Source organism: Monodelphis domestica, chromosome 1 (genome assembly GCF_027887165.1).
Source record: "Monodelphis domestica isolate mMonDom1 chromosome 1, mMonDom1.pri, whole genome shotgun sequence".
NCBI classification, from domain to species: domain Eukaryota; kingdom Metazoa; phylum Chordata; class Mammalia; order Didelphimorphia; family Didelphidae; genus Monodelphis; species Monodelphis domestica.
Genome location: NC_077227.1, coordinates 709,899,062 through 709,919,660, shown reverse-complemented (window position 1 = coordinate 709,919,660; position 20,599 = coordinate 709,899,062). Strand labels below are relative to the sequence as shown.

At 39.9% G+C, this 20,599-nt stretch overlaps 1 protein-coding gene across 2 annotated transcripts in view; it reads right to left on the bottom strand.

The window, feature by feature from the left end:
* Nucleotides 1-20,599, bottom strand: part of WWP2 (WW domain containing E3 ubiquitin protein ligase 2) — a 122,377-nt gene that overhangs the window by 48,665 nt on the left and 53,113 nt on the right. Inside the window, exons 1-3 of one of the 2 annotated variants that reach the window (XM_056811440.1) lie at nucleotides 18,857-19,057; nucleotides 18,420-18,547; nucleotides 9,523-9,736 (exon numbers count right to left, since the gene is read on the bottom strand). Coding sequence is in view for 1 of the 2 variants with exons in the window: in XM_001367005.5 (XP_001367042.1) it covers nucleotides 9,523-9,736; nucleotides 18,420-18,547 (342 nt within the window). In the remaining variant the exon portion in view is untranslated. Of the gene's footprint in view, nucleotides 1-9,522; nucleotides 9,737-18,419; nucleotides 18,548-18,856; nucleotides 19,058-20,599 lie in introns of those variants that run through there. The other variant, XM_001367005.5, reaches the window with a different exon arrangement.

The following is a 20,599-nucleotide window of genomic DNA, read 5'->3' as shown; positions in this document are numbered from 1 at the left end:
AAAGACACTTTCTATCTCTATAGAATTTTAACTTTCCATTGATTAGATGTATAATGTATATATTAGTGTGTGTGTGTGTGTATATACATATACACATATATAAATATATCACATATATAGGAAGATATATATATTATTAGGTTAATTGTAAGAAAGAAACACACTGCTGCATGAAAACTAATATACTTCTAGTATTTATAAATATTATACATATACTTTATAAGTAAGAAGTCACAATCCCACTTTTTGGCAGTACTCTGAGACAGTGTGTTATAGTAGAAAGAGTGCTGGACCTGGAATCAGAGGGCCTGAGTTTTCAAATTCAGTAACTGTCACTACCCATAAGACCTTGGGCTCTAACTTCTCTGGGCCCTGAATTCCACAACTGCAAACTGAGAGGATTTACCTAAATCAAGGACTTTTAACCTGGGGTCCAAGAACTATTTAAAATAATATTTTTATAATGGTATTGCCATGCAATTCATTTTCATTATAGTTCCATAAATTTTACTTTATGTATTTGAAAATAGGATCCTGAGAAGGGCATCCATAGGTTTTATCACCCTGCCAAAAGGATCCACCAAAAAGGAGAAGATTCCTGGAATGAGATTCTCCTCAAAAGTTCCCTTTATCTCTAAGATCTATATTCTGAAGAGGGCTAGTTTTCTGCCCAAGGCCAAGGACTGGGGCTATTTCTAGTAGATTCTTCTTGGGTTTGTTTGTGCAATCATTTATCATGTCTTCTCTGAATCATGGACTCAGAGAGCAAGAACTGGAAAGGTCCTTAGAAGTCATCTAATCCAACACCCTTGTTTCTCAGAACAGGAAACTAAGTGCCATACACCAAGTTATACAAAGTAGCAGGGCCAGGATTTAAGCTCAGGACTGCTGATTCCTAATCCAGCATGCTTTCTATCCCAAACCCCCAACATATGAGCTCTGAAAATTAAAGTTTCCCAAGTAGCTTCATGTACTAGAGTGGAGAGAAATCTGAATCAGGGAAACCAACCAGAAGCTCCTACAACAACCCAAGAAAGAGCAGGAAAGGGCCTACATCATGATGGTGGTTATGTGAGCAGAGAGAGAGTAGAGACATGTAGGCAAGATATTATGAAGGTAAAAATGACACCACTTATTTCCCTTACACTGAATGACTGATTTCCAAATTAAAGAGATGCTAAATTATTATTGATCAGAGGAATGATAATTAAATAGCTCTGAGATACCACCACACACCTATCATATTTGCTAACATAAAAGAAAGGGAAAATGAAAAATGATGGGTGGGGTGGGAAAATAGGCACACTAGTGCATTATTAGAATTGTGAACTGGTCTAACCATCATGGAGAAAAATTTGGAACTATACCCAAAGGGTTATAAGACTGTGATTATTCTCTGATACAGCAATACCACTACAAGGTATATATCTCAAAGACATTTTTTTAAAAAGACAAGGACCTTTATATACAAAAATACTTATAGCAGCTCTTTTTGTGGTGGCAATGAATTGGAAATTGAGGAGATAGCCATCAATTGGGGAATGGCTGAACAAACTATGGTATATGATGGTGATGGAATACTACTTTACTAATAAGAAACGATGAGGGGATGGTTTCAGAAAAACCTGGGAAGATTTATATGATTTGTTGCAGAGTAAAGTGAGCAGAACCAGGAGAACATTGTACATTGTAAGAGTAGCATTTTAACAAAGATCAATTGAAATACTTATCTATTCTGATCAATATAATGCTCCAAAGGACCCATGATGAAAAAAAGCTATCCACTTCTAGAGAGAGAACTAATGAATTCTTAAGTGCAAATTCAAGTAATTTTTTTTCTTTATTTTTTTAGCTTTTTTTTGGCAACATAGCTAATATGGAAATGTTTTACATGATCTCATGTATAACTGATATCTTTCAAGCTCAGACTTGATATCATATTGCTTGCCTTCTCAGTGGGAAAGGAGGGGCAAAAGGAGGAAGAGAATTTGAAACTCAAAAATGTTTTAAATGTTTACAATAAAGAAATAATAATTTTTTTTGGGGGGGGGGGAATTAAAGAGATATGAAGTCCCAATCAGAATTGTTTTTCTATATTATAAACCAATGGTTATGTCTTCATTTTGTCAGGACATAGACTAAAATTGTAATGATGGAAAAAAATTCTTTTTCTTGGGTATGCACTACCACTGATCATATCTTTGAATAGCAGGCTCATAGACCAAGAACAAGCAGAGAACTCAGAGGTCATCTAGCCCAACTCCTACATTTTAGAGAGGAAAAGTGACTTTTCCCAAGTCATACAAATAGTATGTAGCAGAACAGGGATTCAACCTAGTAGATAGTAAGATATCAATAAAACTGACCTGTTCTAAAATGAAGTTTTCAGCATGTTTTATAGGCTGTCAGTATATACCTTAGGGAAGATGTCTCCTGCCCACATTTCTCAGTGCTTCTGTTGGTTCTTTGTAAACTGGTGGTAAGGAATATTCAGTTCAATGATTCTCCAAGGACCTTTTCTCAATATTCTGAGCTACCCTTTAAATCTAAGAACACTGAGCTCCCTTTAAAAAATTATAAACAACACCCTCTTTATTTCTTGTACATGCAAGATAAGATGGTAGCAGTTCTTCAAGTTCCTGAATTATATTCTGATTTTTTTGCTCCTTCTTTAACTAGTCCCTTTCTTTTTGTCTTGAACAAGTTTCCAAAGTTTATAGTGAAAGCATTTTTAAAAATACCTTCATATAGTGGCAAGGAGGTTTTTGTAGTGGATACAAGTCCAATTTATACACATTTACATATATGATTTATTTATATATATTTATGTGTATGATTATGAATGAATTAAACCTTTGCCAAAATGCAAATAAACATTAGCACTAACACAGCAAGGGCTCCATAAATTTCCCTCCACAAAATAACAATGAGATGCAGGAAACATGCTTAGAAGGCTATACTGTTCAGGATCCCCCACACATTACCTCTTAGTAAAGTGCTTTAAAACTCTTCAGAGATAAATCTGGCTGGTGTCAAAATTCAGTTTGGGAAGCAATGAAAAGGCAGACGCTAGTTTCTAACAACTGGGAAGATCCAAATCCTGACTGTTGCTAAAATGTCTCTACAAATCAAGTCTCACATGAGAACAGTGTCAGCCCTGAGGGGGGTCTCAGGCTGCCTTGAGAAGGTGCCTCTGGAGCTCAACATGGTGGTCACCACGAATCTGATGGCCTTTGAAGCCATCTCGCCCCAATTAATTCTGCACTGGGGCAGGAAATAGCTCGTGCAGCCAGTGACTGGGGGGGGGGGGGACTGTGGGGAGGTAACCCAGCAGTCCAAACAAAACGCCTTCCCTTATGTAAGAAACCACAGAGACGTGCTGTTTGCCAGGACAACATAATATGCCTCTGTGTGAAGCAATGGAGTGTACTGTGGGGAGCATGCACACTCTCAGAGTTTACCTAAGCCATACCTGTGCATGCAGTGTTAATGAGGGCTCTGTCCCCAAAGCAGGAGTCTCTCTGATAGGAACCAGATGCAGGATGGGTTGATGACAGCAGCCTTGCCTTACCATTATCAGGCTGGCCAGGCTGGGAGGGCACAGCATACTGTGCTTCTGCAAGGTCTTATGTGCCTCTAAAACCTCTTTAATTGATGTTTCAAGTATTTTTTAAAATTAATTCTTCTCCCACCCAAATTCCCAATCTAACCAAATAAAAACAAGCTAGGTAAAAAGGCTAAATGGCTTAAATGGAAAGGGGAGAAAAAAGGAATGATCATTATTGTATTTAGATTTACTGAGCCCAACTCCACTCCCAGGGTCCTCCAGTTCCAATATTATTTAGCGAGAGTCCGTTGTGTTCACAATGTCTGCCATATATTTTTGAATCCAGAATCAATGCTTCAAAATTCCCATGTGAACAAGTTCAGAAGCGGAGATGAGGAAGAGTCCAAAACACCATGCTGGGACAGGCACAAGCTGGGGAACTATTGGGAAGCTCAATTTAACTGCATTCAAATACACAGTGGTCGAGGAAAGAAAGTGTTCTGCAACACATTTCTAAGAAACAAAGGAAAACCGTATTAAGTGAGAACCTGAAAAGGTGCAATAAAGAACCTCACACACTGTGAAGGATTCAATTCAATTAAAGACACATTTATTAAATACCTACTACATATAGGGCACTCTGCTAGGAGGTAGGGAAGGAAATATGTAAACTAGTCTCAAGTTTCTAGAAGCTTACAACCTAACAGGTTGTGAGATATCAATAAAATTTATTTTAGAGAGAGAAAGATTTCAAAAAAGAAAGTGAATCTGTTCTAAGCATCAGGGAGAGAGCCTGTGCAAATGCATAATTCTGGAAATATGAATACTCCTCCTGCATATTATCCTGTATGCAAAGGAGAACTTGAGTTTTTTGAGTAAAAGGGACCAAGAGAATCAGATCTGTGCGTGAGCAATATTACTTTGGTAGCTGAACAAAGGACTGATTAGAGAAGGGAGAGGCTGGCGGGTAGCAAGATCTATTAGGAGGCTACTATAAATTTTGGTCAAAGATTATAAATGCCTGAACTAGCATAATGATAATGTGAGGGAAAGAAGAGAAATCAATGTTTCCTGCGGTAAAAATTAACAAGATTTGGCAATTGACTGGATATAGTAGGTGAGAAGAAGCAGAGTCAAGGACTTAAAAGCCTGAGTGACTCGAATGATGATAGTGCCATCAACAAAAATTAGGAAGCCAAGAGGAGAGGTAAGTTGGAGGAAGAAGGGAACAGGTTCAGATCTGGACATGCTGAGTTTGAAGTCTTATTGGAGTATTTGAGTGAAGAGGTCAAGCAGGCAGAAAGATGAAGAGCATGTAATTGAACAAGAAAGACAAGAAAGACCTCCATCTCGGCCCACTCTGGATGCTTACTTGCTATGTGATTGATAATAGGTAAGCTATCTGACCTCCCTAGACCTCAGTTTCCTTATCTATAAAAGGAAAATAATTAATACCTATGGTAATCATCTCACAGGATAATTGTGAAAATCATCATATTTTCATACATTATCAAGTGAGATAATGATCGGAGAGTTTTCTGCAAACTCTAAAGCACTACTGAAATGCCAGCTATTGTTACTGCTATTAAAAGTGGATCTCTGACACCGTGGAAATGGAGGAGACTACCAAAGGAGAGAAGATAAAGGGAAAATGGAGAAGACCAAGAACAAAGTTTTTAAGCAGACCCAAAAACCAGAGAAGAGAACCAAGAAGCTAAGGAAGTGGTTTTTTAAAAAAATGGGACCCAGGGTCCTGAAAACCAACAGAGGGAGAGGTCAAAGGATCAAAGATTTAGGATGAAGGGGTCCTAGAGTCTAAAGCTCCTATTTTGTAGATAAGGAAACTAGAGCACCATAAAGTTAAGCAATTGGACTAGGATCACACAGCCAGAAAGTGTCTAAGGCAGGATCTGAACCTAGAACCTCCTGACTCCAAGTGCAAAATCCTATTCCTGTCCTCAGAATCAGACTATCTTTGCTTCAAAGAAATTGTTTAGTTGAGTAACTTGCTACTGATATAGCATAGAAATGATTTATTCTTCAAATATATGACAAAATTCATTCCAAATTCATCAGGACCCAAAGAATGTTTCCCATGGGAGTTCATTTACAACTTTCTCAATCTCTCTAAGACTGATCTATTTCTCTTCTTTCCTTTCTCCATATCCCCAGGGCTTAGTGTAGTTCTTGGCATACAATAATCATTTAATAAATGCTTGTGACCTGTTTTGTTAGTTTTGGTATTTATATTTTTGTTCAGGTGTAGACACTAAAGTTTTGGAAGGATACTGATAAACTGGAATGGATTATTTTAGTGTTGTAAGGAATCACACGAACTAAGTACTACAACCCATATCTTGATGGTTTCTAGTGAGAGGGAATCCACCCCTTCTCAAGGTAGCACATTCCACTTTTAAAAAGAACTAATCATTACGAATTCTTCCTTGCCCTAAGAGGAAATTTTACTCTTTGAAACTTCCATCCATAACTCCTATTCCAGAAATAAAAAATGGTCTGTACAAAAGTGGAGAAATGGGAACCCACATGTCAAGTATAAGGGGCAGTTAACCTACCAGGGTTAAATAGGGAGTGCAATGGGTGATGGAGGGTCATCCAAAGTGTTGGCAATGGAAGACAGAAATCGGGCTGTTGAGTGCTCATCTGTTCAGTTGAGAAGATTTTCATCTATCCCAGAGCAAAAAGGGAGACTAAAGATTTTTGAGTAGGGGAATGATATGGCCAGACCTATATTTTGGGAATATTAATTTGGGATCTGTGTGGAGAGTGGTTTGGACAGGGAAGAAACTCGAAGCAGAGAGACAAATTAGCCAGTCATCCCAATGGTCCCAATCAAAGATAATGAGGCTCTGGGTGAGGGGAGTGTACAAGATGGATGCAAGAGATATCATAGAGGGAACTCTGCAACTTCTTGAATAGAAAGAGGTATGAGGAAGAGTGAAAAATCAAGGATGACCAAGAGGTTGGAATCTGGGTGAGCAGAAGGAGTGTGGTGCCCTCAACAGAAACAAATAAGTAGGGGCAGCTAGATGGCTCCCTGGATAGAGCACCAGCAAAAGTCAGTGAGACAGACTCCCTGCCCTCATGGAGTTTATAATATGGCAGAAGTGATAAAATACAAAACAAATACATCATGACTATAATATGTAATAGAATCTGATTAGAGTCTAAGACAGGTACAATGTAGGGTATAAAGAAATGTAAGAAAGGGAATAGCTAGGTGGCTCAGTGGGTTGAGAACCAGGCCTAGAGTTGGAAGGTCCCGGGTTCAAATGTGGCCTCAACCACTTCCTAACTGTGTGACCCTGGGCAAGTCACTTAACCCCCATAGTCTAGCCAATACTGTTCTTCCCCCTTGAAACCAATACACAGTATTGATTCTAAGATGAAGGTAAGGAATTTTTAAAAAGTGTAAGGAAAGATCATTTTGGTCTGGCTGGAGCAGATCAAGGGAAGATCAGTGGAGACTTCATGAAAGAAGTGGCATTTGCCCTAAGTCATGATGGACAGGTAGGATCTTCACAGGTGGGCATTCCTGTACGAGGAATGACCTAGAGCAAAGGTGCAGAGGTAGGAAAGTACCAGACATGTACAAAGGATGCCAAGACAAAGGGAATCCATGAATAGCCTGCATGTCCTAGACACACTGAATCCCTAAACAAGCAGGCAGAGAGGACATGGGTGTACAACTTGAAGAAGACTGATGAGACACAGGATTCCTTCCTTCACATCTTGTCTTTCTCCATTTCCTTCCCCAAACAGAAGCCCTTGATTCTGCTCTCCTCCATGCCATCCCCTCTAATGATATGGACAGCAATGTCACTAAGCAACAGCTGGCACAGAAACAACCAACAGGGCTGGAAACGCCCAGCCAGTTCCTCAGCACATGAGGTTAGACATGAGCTGGAAAGGCTTCCTGGAGGGGACACTTGAGTCTCAAACGATCATCGTCAGGGCCAAAGGCACCCCTGACCTGGGAAACTGGCTGCAGGGACATGGGCAGGCTGTGTTGGGTTCTAAATCCCCTCAGGAGATCCAGAAGTTCCTCAGTCACGCACTCCGGGCCCCAGACAAGAGGCTGGGCTGGCGGCAGGAGGAGGTAGGGAGGAGGGCACACAGCCATGGCCAGGGAGGGAATAAAGAGAGCTTTTTTCAGAGCTGCCTGGAAACAGGAAGCGCCGAATCCCTGAGAACAGTAACCCTCACACACACCCTACATAAAGACACACTGAGCTGTTAACCCTAATTACCTGTGACGGACACATGAGTGAAGCCCCCACCTTCCAGGCAGCAGTTTAGCAAAAGGAAAACAAACAGCTCACAGGGAATACAGGGCAGCTATTTTCCCCCTAAGACAGCCTTCTTGCCTCCAAATGATTTGCCTTCTTGCTTCTGGACTATAACACAGATGTGAAATGAAAAATTAAGAAAGGTTTCTCTCGTATTTCTCGCCACAAGATGTAGCAGCCCAACAGGCAGCAATGGCCCATGAGTAGACATAAGCCACAAAAACTTCTCCGTGCTTGTTATTAGTTCATCCTTCACTGTCACCAACCCACACCTCCCAGGATTTAGGTATTCTTAAAACGTGGGCTGACACAGTCAATGTGTATGGAGTTGAAACTGTTCATCTTCAAGATGGCTGAAAAGGGCTCAGTAGGAGACACTGAAAGACAAGCACCACACACACACACACACACACACATCCATATTTTCCTTTCAAGTTCTAAAATGAAAAAACTTAATTAACATCATTCTGAAAAAAAAAAATCCAAACGAGCTCCATGGCTGTAGTAGCCTCACTCTGTATTATCGTGTGTTTTTGTGTGTACACAAGCACATGTATGTATGTGTTTCAATCTTAGAGAGTTCCCAGGGGCACAGCAATTCCATGCATGCTAGGCCACACACACAGCCAATATGTGTCAGAGGGAGGGCTCACCCAAGTTTTTCTCACCTATCCATTATTTTTACACTTTCCTACATATTTACAGGGTAGCCTGGGGCAGAAGCACTGGGTTTAGAGGTCATAGGGATCTGGGTTCAGGTCCCAACTCTGACACTTAAGTCTCGGTTTCCTCACTTATACAATAAAGATTATAAAACCAGACTGAGAAGAATTCTTTGCAAATATTAAAAGCAATACATAAAAATGAATACTGATAGTCATTTTTTAAAAATGAAGTGAGCAGTATCAGCTAAGATCATCAACCACACAGGTGGGCCTTGATCTACTGGTCAGGGGTCTGAAAATGTACAATGGGGCAACAGAACTACCACTGGATTGTCAACAGGCAGCAGAGCCTACAGCTGGCACCCAGACCTAGATCAGGATCTCTGAGCAAGCTCAAACACCATACCCTCCTGGAGGGGGGTCTTTGTAACCAGGCCCAGGAGGGAATGACTTCATGGAAACCTAAACTATACAGGCAATCCTGAAACTCCCTGTGACTCATCACTTCCTCTCAAGTCCATAGCTACTAGTTACTTGGACACCCCTCCCCCAATAAAAGACAGACTGGCAGCCCAGCAAGCACCATGGTTAAGGAAAGACAGACCCCACTGTGGCATGACTGCCCCCCTTAGCTTGACCTGAAACACTCAGAAGGTTGGACTAGCTTTCTGCCACAGAAAATGAGATAAGACCCTGAAAGAAGTTGTTTCCCAGATCTCTTTTGAGGGGAAGATCTAAGCAGCTCTACCAAGTAAGGTTCTTGTTGCCTATAAAAGTCATAATTGCAAGTTAAGATTTTCCTTCAAGATGTGAAAAAAGGCAGCCTTCATTTCACTGCCTCAAGAGAAGAGAAGTTCCAAAACAACCTTTCCCACCTGGCCAGGAACAATCTACAGCTCTCCCTTTCCCCAGGAAATGCTGGCCACATAGCAATAACCAGCCATATTGCTGAAGGCTGCATTAGTGGAAGAGAAGGACTAAGTCCAAAGAGGAAGAAACTTACCCAGGAGGCAGTGTTTCTGAAGCCTGTGCTGCTGCAAGGGGCGGCTGGGCACTCACGCTGGAAGCTGGCTCCTCTCCTTCTCTGGGTTCTGCTGTGGCCGGGAGTGAGGCAGCCCCAGGGGTAGGGGTCACACTTGATACTGCAGGAGGCGGGGAAGTCACACCAGCCACAGGCCGCTCTTCAGTATCAGTAGCTACTGCAGACTCTCCATTCACTGAAAGTGAAGAAATTTGATGAATCAACCAGCTGCTTTTGATCCATATTCACTAAGCTTCTGCTTTGCCAGCACATGAAACTAGAACATTCTCATAGCATTGAGAGCAGGAATGATACACTTATCGATTTAACATAGTTTCTAAAATTGACATGAACACATTTCCTGGGCCTAAAAGAATCAGGCAGAGATTCTAAAATAAATTGAAGACACCACCTACTTTCTGTAATGCTTTTTTTAGGTTCTTATAAAGGATAGGTTGAGCAGACTACTATGGGGAAGATGGTCCTGTTTTAATCCAATGACAGGATAGCAGGAAAGAACAGATGTGACCAGGATAATGAGGGGCAGCTACTGGTAAAAGGCAACAAGACTAAGTGCAAAATCTGTAAACCCAGATAATTTGCTTTATGCTTATCTTCTTTAATTGTCAAAATAAATTTTATTGATATCTTTTTTTGAAATTACCTACATTTCCCACTGTATTCCTTCCAATAAAAGATATGAAAAAGGGGAAGAAAAAAATTTCTCAAAACGAACATATTCAAAAAGCCTGGCATTATATGCAATTTCTCACATACACAGAAGCCAAGAGGGGTATCTTCTCATATGGATAAAACAGGAGACTTGGAATCAGAAGCACCTGAGTTAAAATCTGATCTCAGACACTTAGTAGCTGTGCAACTCTGGGCAAACCATTTAACCTCTCTCTGCCTCAGTTTCTTCAACTGTGAAATGAGGATAATTACAGTACCCATCTCCCAGAGTTGATGTGGGATCGAATGAGATAATATTTGCAGAGCACTTAGCAAACCTTTGCTTTACAAACTAGTCTCTCACTTGAATATGTGTGTATATATATCTATATTTTATGTGTATATACATTAGCGCTCTCTTCTCCAAAGCCAAGCTTTGTCAGTTTCAAATGCGCTGTTGGTTGACAGCGGTCACTGCAAGTAATTTTCCTTATTCCTGATTCCTATTACGTCACTTTATATCAGTTCATAAAAGCCTATCTCTGTAATCATCATATTTATCTCTTATAGAACAGTAATATTCTATGACATTTATGTACTCTCCAGTAGATGGGTAGCTACTGTGTTTCCAGCTGTTTCCAATTAAAAAAAAAAGTGCAGCTACCAGTATTTTGGTGTATTTTGGTGAAGCCTCTTTTGTCACTGACCACCTTCAAGTAGATGCCTAGGTGTGGTGTCTCTGGATCAAAATGAATATTATAGTCACTTTCTTCCTATTATTCCAAATTGTTTTCCAGAAGGGTTGGACCAATTCATGGCTTTACCAACCATGTCCTGGTGCATCCATGCTTCTGAAAACCCTCCAGAGATGACTCTGTCCTATCCTGTTCTGTCATCTTTGCTAATTTGCTATATGTGACCCAAAACTTCACAGTTGTTAGATTTCTTTCTCTTACTAATTCAGAGAATTCTTTCAAATAGTTGTTAATAATTTGCAATTCTTTTAAGAAGGGTTTTGTTCATATCTTTTGGCCACATCAATTGGGAAATGGCTTTTGGTCACAGATTTCTATTCATTATATACGTATCTTTAATATCAGAACTTCATCAGATATTTGATGCAAAGTTTAAAAAAAATTCCTCCAGTTAACTGTTTCTCTTCTTATGCTGGCTTCATTTTGTTCACTTAAATAATTTTCAATTTCATTTAATCAAAATTATCTAGTGCCTCAAATGAACACAACATTCTCAATTCACTTTGACCAGAATGGAGCCCATCAGACTCACACTTTCCAATGAGTCTCTAAATGAGAAGCAGTATAGTGAAGGAAAAAAAGAACCTGAAGGTGTCAGCAGATCTGCCCAAGGATCTCCTCTACTGCTTGTCTGGTTAAGAATCTACCCCTACCCAAGTGCTCTTCTCTTAGATTTTTATCGTGTTTCTGACAATCACCTATAAAAGACATAATTCCCTCTGCTTTGCTCTTCTGTATTATTATTTGTCCTATAAGAAGACCAGATATACTCAAGAGAGCAGGCAAAGATTATTTCTCATTGGAAAGATGAGGAAATGGAGGCCCCAAAATTAGAGGATTTATATCAAAGAACACAATGATCATAAGCTACATCACTGCAGGACTAAAAAGTGCAGCTCCTAAAAGGTTATTTTACTTTTCCAGGCAGCCATACTGTCTCTCCTCTTCTAATTTTACATTAAAAAAAGAAGCTGGGCAAGTCCTAGTTCACCTGATATGCTAACAAATGGAAAAAACCTCTATTATCTAGTTGGTGTTTCACCAACACAATAATAATTGTTGTTCATAATGGGAACCCAAGATCCTGAAATGCCACTTGAATTAAATATTAAATTACATTTGGAATCATTTTAAAGTTCAGTCAAGGTATTTTGTTGATAATCTAAATCTTTGGAAATCAGTAGCCTACATGTAGTATGTGAGAATATATCATTCTCTCCTGGGTGACCCCAAAGCAGCTTTAATAAGTTCTGAGATCCCTCATATTAACCAGAATATTGCACAGAATCACATAATTCTAAGGTCAGAAGGGAACTTTAGAGGTTATCTATTCCAACCTCCCAAAAAAAGTCTAGGAATCCCTTTTACAGCATCCCTGGGAAAAGGTCATTCAGTTTCTGTCTGAATACCTTCCAGTGATGGGAAGAAGCCCATTCTATTGCCGGACAGTTCTCAATGTTGGAAAGTTCTTTTCTTAAGCTGAAATCCAATTCCTCAAAACTGCTGCCAAGTAGTCCTAGTTCTGCCTTCTGAAGCACACAACCAAACCTGATACCTCCACTCATGACAGTACCTCAAACATCTGAAGATATAGATCACATCTCCCCTGAGTATTTCCTACTCTAGACTAAACACACTCAGACCTTTTCATTGTCCCTCAACAGACATGGATTCCAGACCTTCTACCAACCTCATGGCATTTCTCTGGATACCTTATTTCTGACAGGGCCCCTCACAGGTTAGTACCTCAAAATGAACACAACATCCTCAATTTAATTAGACCAGAATGGGGCCAAGTCAAAAACAAACTTCCCACAATCTCAACATGATTCACTCTCTAAATGAGAAGCAGTAGGGTAAAGGAGAGTCAATACTTATACTACTTATACTACCCATTGCACAAAATTGTTGTAAGGCTAGAAAGAAATAATGTATGGAAAATGTTTTGTTAACAGAGCACTATAAACATGAGTGACATTATTATAACAAGAAAAAAGAACAATGTAGTGTATGAATACACGAGCACTTTGTGGGCTAAGGAGAACAGAAATTCTTATTTCATTGGTACAGGAAAATCTCAGTAAAGAGATTGCCTTTGCCAAAGCAGCCTGGGGCCTGCTCTGAAGTTCAGAGCCTCAAAAAATTGCTAAACACTAAGAGGCACTGGGCAGTTCAATGCCCAAGATGGACCTGTGGCTAGTATGTGTCAGGGACACTATCACTTCTGGCCACCATCACAGTGTAGGCTCACAGCAAGGTCAAAGTTAACTAATGTCTCTAAATGTTTTGCATATGACTTGCTGCCATCCCAAGTCTCACTATTCCTATACTCATATAATTGATCTGTTAAATCAATATGCAGTATGGAAGACTAGATAGAGGGCTGGTCTTAGAGTCAGGAAGATCTGGGTTCAAGAAGTGCTGCCTCTGAAACATATACTGGCTGGGGGCAGCTGGGTGTCACAGTGGATAGAGCATCAGACCTGAACTACACAGTGGCTGGATTCAAATGTAACCTCAGATACTTCCTGGTTGTGTGACCCTAGGCAAATCACTTAACCCCAGATATGCCTTGAAATCAATTCTAAGGCAGATGGTAAGAGGTTTAAAAAAAAAAGAAAGGTGTACTGACATTTTTAAAAAGAAGAAAAAAGCAAAATTTGTCTAGATCTTGCTACTTACCATATGTTTTGGTTATATTCAACTTGGTGCTTTATTTTAGACTATCATGCATTGTTTTCTAATCATTTGGGTGCTAATTTCTGCACATGTCTAAGTCAAGCCTCTCTAAAAAAAGCAGAACATCCTTGAATGCAGGAACTGTACTATTAATTAATGTATTACTTGCTATCTCTTGGGGCCCAGGATTCCCCAAGATGCACCTTGTTCTCACTATGTGCCTCAAAGGTCTTGGGGTTTCCTAAATCCATGTTTTACTCAAGCTGATTCCTCCATCTGGAATGCCCTTCTCCACCCTCTTTGCCTTTTGAAGCCTTCTAAGACAACTCCAGTCTAAAAAGATCTCTCCTACTTCTGAATTCATGACACCTATTGTCTACATCAATCATCTGACAAGTGTTTATTACCTTGGATTATGTCTTATGCTGTGATTTAAATCTAATATTTTTATTTAACTTTTCATGTACTTAGGCTTTGCCTTCCCAACCTGGCTGGAAACCCCTTAAGGGTAAGGACCACAGCTAATATTTCTTTATTACCAAAGTGTCTTATATACTGAAGGGGCCCAATAAATATCTGTTGACTAGCTGACAGGTACTCAATAGGGCACTTGTTAAATAAAGTTTTTCTCACAGGAGAAAAATGCTTGGAAGTAAAATAGGGAAAAAAGGATATCAAGATGGCCTTACTGTATGGTATGGGGAGAGAGTAAAGAAATGTACAAAAGCAGATAAACAACACATGTTAATAATCATATTAAATGAGACTAAATGGGCACAGCTGAAATCAGTAGCAATTGGAGAGCTTTGGAATTTCTAAGATCAGGGGTATTTCACAATGTTCATGTTCTTAGTAAACCTAGTTTTATGAATCAGAAGGTTCATTCAGTACTAGGACATACTCAAGTGGTTAGCAAAGGGGAACGGGAATTGGAAATTTTCTTCCAGATCCTGGATACCTTGCCAACTGCCTGTGATGAGCCAGGGTCTTAATGTGTGTGCAGGGCTTCAACAGTTAGTCAAACAGTGGTCTTTTCAGGCATGCGTGCGTGCGTACATCCACATACACATACCCTCACACACACACTCAGAGGCTAGTCACCCTCAGAAGACGCATTTTTTGAGCTTGAAGTACAATCAACACAGTGTAAACCATGGTAATGCAATTAACTGAAGAACAAGGGTTTCTCTCATCTGAAGTTTAGGTAGCATTTTTAATAACCACCTTGAAAATCATGCAATTCAAGTCTTCAATGAATCAGAATACTACTGTATTGTTTCTCCCTATCAGATGGCCTCAAAGATCTCCTTCTTTAGAGAGTGTGTTCATACAAACTGCCTCTCTATTTACCTTTCCTTTTGTAGAAAAGTTTACAGTTATGACAAGATGACAAGCACCTGAAATTCTGCTTCATTTCCTCTTTCAAAATGTTTTCTTATGTGTACTTGCACAATTCAGTGAAAAAGCCTCCCTTAATGATTATCTTCTGTATGTGGTGTGTTTATGGCAGGAAATATTTTTTCTGGAGGTGTAGAAATACTACTCTATGATGGAAGACTTGCTTCGCAGCTCAGGCTTCAGCACACTGGCACAGATAAGTGCCCCACTCCTTGTATCTCTCCAAATCCTTTCTGTTCTCAAGCCATTATAAGAAAACTGTCTTCCCAACTACTTGCCATTGTCAGAAAGAAGAGATACAACAATCACTTTCTGGATACAAAAACAACATGGACCTAAGTTAGTAGAGAGTGAGGAACCCACAAAATTTACAGTGATTTCAAGGAAAATCCTTCCTACTTGGTAGATCATGAGAGAAAAGGGGAAATAAAAAGGGGTCAAGGAAGGATAGAAAGAAAGGAGGAGAAAACAGAAGTACTGAAAGTCAGGCCTAAAGATGAGAGGTCCTGAATTCAAATTTGGCCTCAGACACTCCCTAGCTGAATGATCTTGGGCAAGTCACTTAACCTTATTTCCCTCAGTGTCCTCATCTGTAAAATGAACTAGAAATAGAAATGACAAATGACACTCCACTCTCTTGGAAAAGAAAACCCCAACTAGATTCATGAAGTGTCTGATGTAAACAACAACAAAAGCTTGGATTACAAAAGGCAAAGGTGATAAGGAAGAGCATTTCAGATAAGAAGCTCACAGCCTAAGCAAAAGCAGAGAAGTTGAAGACAGTCAATTTCAGGGAACAGCAAACACAAATGTAGGCCAGTTTGGCAGGAATAAAGGAGGTGAGGAGAGTAATGCCAAATAAGTATGGAAAAACAAGTTTGAGCCAGACTTCAAATATGAAGTTCTTTAAATACCACATTAAGGAGTTTGCCTTTTTTCTAAGAACCCATAGGAAACCACTACAGACTCTTTAGCAGAAGGACACAGTATGACCTGTGTTCTAGGAAGATTTTTGGTAACACTGGAATGAGGAGAGACAGAAAGGAAGAAAGAGCAGCGATAGGAAGAAAATGAAGATGGGGTAAGAGGAAGGAAGGATGGTGGAGGTCTCTGGAGGAGTCAAGGCAGATGGGACCAAGAGCATAAGCAGAGGCTTTGGCCCATTTAGAGAAGTTTTGAGGCATAAAACAAGAAAGAAGACATCACCCAAAAAAAAAAAGACAGCCTCTATTTTCCCTGTAAGGAAGTGAGGATCCCTTGATGAAATCAAGATGCTTGAGGATAGAAGATAAAACTTGAAATAGCTACCATGGGGACTATGACAAAGGGTCCTACTAGAAAAAACTAAGAAGATTGCTGTGTAGCAGTGAGAGCCCAATTGAGATCAAATAACATAAATCTGTAGAGGACCTGATCAGCACAGGTATGTCACTACACCTACTAGCTTTCATCAGTCCTTCAGTAAAGTGGCAGAGAAGATAGATGGTGACAGAAACCTTAAGTTGGGTTTGGAAAGGTCTAGAGCCCAAGAGAATAACTGAAAACTACTACAAAGTCTTCTCTTAATCTTCTATTCTCCAAGCTAAACATTCTCCTCATTGAACATGAACTTGAGAATTCTCTCCACAATTCTGGTTGCTCTCTTCTAGATACTCTCTAGACTGTCAATGACCTTCTCAAAGTTTGAGACCCAGAACTGAACCTTCCAGATGGGATCTGACCACAAGGGAGAACAGTGAGATAACCAATCCCCCAGTACTGAACCCTGGACCTCTCAATCCTGGAACAAAAAATCTTCTCCAGATGAACTGCTTTTCTGGTTCTCCACCTTGAACCTGAAAAACAGACTTTCAGAACCCCAGCATACTTTCCATTTCTCCCCTATTAGATACAGACAGTATTTCACCTCATGTAGTGTTTTGGAATCCTGCCTTGGTTAGCTACACCACCCAGATTGGCATCAAAGTTCAATAAGCCTTGATCAATGATCAAATCCCATTAACAAGGTCAAGACCCATGGTATTCAATTAAAGAACTCACAAGCTAAGAAAAAATCTCCTCTGGCTGAACCTCACTAAGCATCCACCCCCACTAATATGTTCTAGCCTATGTCTCTTCATCCATCTTTTCCACAAAGGCAGCATGAGATAATCTGGCCAATGCTGTACTGTCACAGAAAAAACATGGATAAGGAAAGAGCACGCATTCATTTGCAATTGGTTTGGTCTCTTTACCACGTGCAAACGGGCATGCCTAAAGGTAAAATCCAAGTTTTCTCTGCTTGTAGTAATCTTGACTTTTGCAAATGGGAAAAATTCAGTTCTCTGAAAATGGGTCACCAAGAACCTAATGCAAACTGGGTTTGCCCTTTATCTGCACTTCAAAAGCCCAGATATCTTCTTTAATCCATCATTTTAAGCAAAGATAAACTCATGAGCATGCTAAGCAAATAAGATATAAATTTCTTAATTTGAAGATAGAAGATAAAACTTGAAATAGCCATTATGGGGACCATCACATAGGGTCCAACTAGAAAAAACTAAGAGGATTCCTGTACAACAGTGAGAGCCCAATTGGGAGCAAATAACATAAATTTGTAGAGGACCTTTTTTAATCTTTGTAGTTCCAGCACCCAACAAAAATATCTTATGAATAGTATTTATTAAGTAAAGTTTCTTATATTGAATATTACTAAACCCTTATTCTAAAATAGGTGATTTCTATTCAATCCTTTTAAACCCTTATCTCTTGTCTTAAAATCAATACTGTGTATTAGTTCTAAGGCAAAAGAGTGTCAAGGGCTAGGCAATGGGGTGGGGGTGGGAGGGTCACACAGCTAGGAAATATCTGAGGCCAGAATTGAACCCAGGATCTCCTATCTCCAGGCCTGGTTCTCAATTTACTAAGTCATATACCTGCTCTCCACCTCCCACCCCCAATTCAATGTAAGAAAATTTAGGATAGTTATTAAAGGGTAATTCCCAAGGTAATGATACAACAAGGGTACAAATGGCTAGAAATATTAAATTTTTATGTTTCTGTACAAAGGAAAATCCTCTTTTGACTGATATCTTAATGATAAAATGAAACAAAAGTGAAAGCCATTTTCCTCAGATAAGGCCTGGGCAGAGTAAGAATAAGAAAGAAGGTAGGTAAAGAGAAGAAAGAATTGATTCATTCATCTACTTCAGCACCCAACCCACCTTCTTATTCTGAATTATTCAATAATTTTGTTTCATCTTTTCTTATCACTGGTTCATGCCACAGCTAGAATCTAGCTCAGCACTTACTAAAACAACTGTCATATACCATTCATTGTGTCAGCTAAGGTTTGCTTTCCTGAGTCAATGTAAATTATTATATGTTTCAACTCACCTGTCCCATTGGCCAAGCCACTATGGTTCTGACTCTTGGCTGGTTGCCGGTGTCGATTTCTGCTATTAGGGCTCTGCTCACTATTTGTTGTGGTGGTTCTGGTTGGTCCGACAGGATGTCTGTGTGTTCTTAGGAAACAAAGTATAAAACAGTGGTGAGCCACCATGAGAAAGAGGCATCTTCCACTAGAAGAAAGCATTTTCTTCCACTAGAAGAAAGCGTTTTCTTCCTCTTATCCATTGTCTGTAACCACGGGCTTTTATCTTGAACCAAGACCCCCAATGACCCCTGCAGATAGACTAGGAGACACAGAGGAGTTTCTTTATCAAGCAGAAAGCTAGTTAGAGCAAATATACAAATAGATAGTTCAAATCCTTTGCTTCAATTACTGACACCAGAGTGAATTATTCCCTTGTCCAAAAGTAGCTCACAGATACCTTAGATCACAGTGCTGTGTCTGATGGCCTGATATTCATCAGGAACCACAGCTGACCTAGAGGCTCTATGATGATCTGAGCTCTTCAACCTCTAGCTCTCTCTTCCTGGAGATGGAAAGAGAGAACTAAGCTAGGGGCAAATCAATTATCTAGCAAAAAGCACATTATTTCCCTATAGATACTTTCTAACAGATAAGAAGCCAAAGGACCATGAGAAATAAGTACTATAAACCCAATTTTACATTTAGTAAGGAAATATTAACCAAAAGAACCTTAACATTTTGCCCTACGAGGCAGAGAAAAATAGTCCATTGTCCTATAGAGAATAGTAAGAACTGTAGTAGAATCCCTCAGAGAATAGAGAACAATGAGGCTATACCACTTCTAGTTGTCCCACATGCACACACTGAGAATATCTAAACTCTTGGATTTATGGTTCAACTATTTCCCAAAGAATCTGAACCAACTCCCTTCATGGTATTTATTCTCAATATTGAGATTTTTTTTTTATTAATACCTCTTGTGGACTAGGACCCCCATTTTCCAGATCCAGAGACTGGCTTGCTTGCCCCCTCGGGCAAAGTGAGCCCATGACAAAGTTGTTGGCTGAACTTTAATCTTCTCACCATAGCAAGCACATAAAACTGTGTTAAATAGGGAATATAACCAAGTTTCTCAGAGAAGAAGGATCTCTACTGGGAGAACAAAGACACACTAACAACTGAAAACTACTGGTGAAACTTGGGATTTTTTTTTAAACTAGGCAAAAGATATTAAAAAATAAAAACACCGAGGAAAAGCAACTGCTTGACTACAGGGGTTGAGGAGACATGTCTGAGGAGAGACTCTAAATGAACACCCTGATGCAAATACCAACAACATGGAAATGGGTTCAAATCAAGAACACATGTGATACCCAGTGGAATCGAGCACGTCAGCTATAGGAGAGGTGGGGGGGAGGGGGGGAGAAAATGATCTTTGTCTCTAATGAATAATGTTTGGAAATGACCAAATAAAATAATGTTTAAAAAAAGATATTAAAAAAAAAAGAGTTGAACATCTTCCCATAAACCTTCTTTAACGAGAATACCATGAAGAAATATACTTTCTTTGGCCCAGAGCTGAGCAGAAGGATGCACTGAATGCTTACAAAAGACATGACTGTTGAAAATGGGTAAGGGGCAAGTCTGAACTGTGGAAATAAAACTTCAATGTGGAACTTTTTTTAACTCAATTTTCTTTCCTAAACTCCATGTCAAAGCTGCCAAGGCACCTCAGTCAAAAAAAATTAAAAGCTCTGAGTCTTTCCTCGCCCTCATGGGAAGAAATGTTTAACATCACTGAGCCTTTTAGAGCACCTTCAGCCAGGCACAAACATCAAGAGCCTGGTGGCCCAGACAGCATTCCAAAATGAAAGCTTTGTCTTTAATGTCTACAGCAGTGTTGGGGGAGGGGATGGTTGGGGGAGACCAAGTTAGTTGCTACCAGGTTTATTCCAGCCAAGAATCCCCTTTTAAGGGCAAAAACCACTCCAATTATTCACACTGAGTGCTACAGCAATGGAGAGCCCTCACCATCAGCCCTGTTACACCCAGGGGCTCGGACAAGTCTATGATTACATCCAGTTGCCTGGACTCCTTGTCCCTTACCAGGCAGTTGGGCATGACAACTGGGTGGGGCCCACTATCCTCCTCACTCCCCAGCTCTTCTCTCTTCCACGAAAGGGTATGTGGTCAAAGGCAA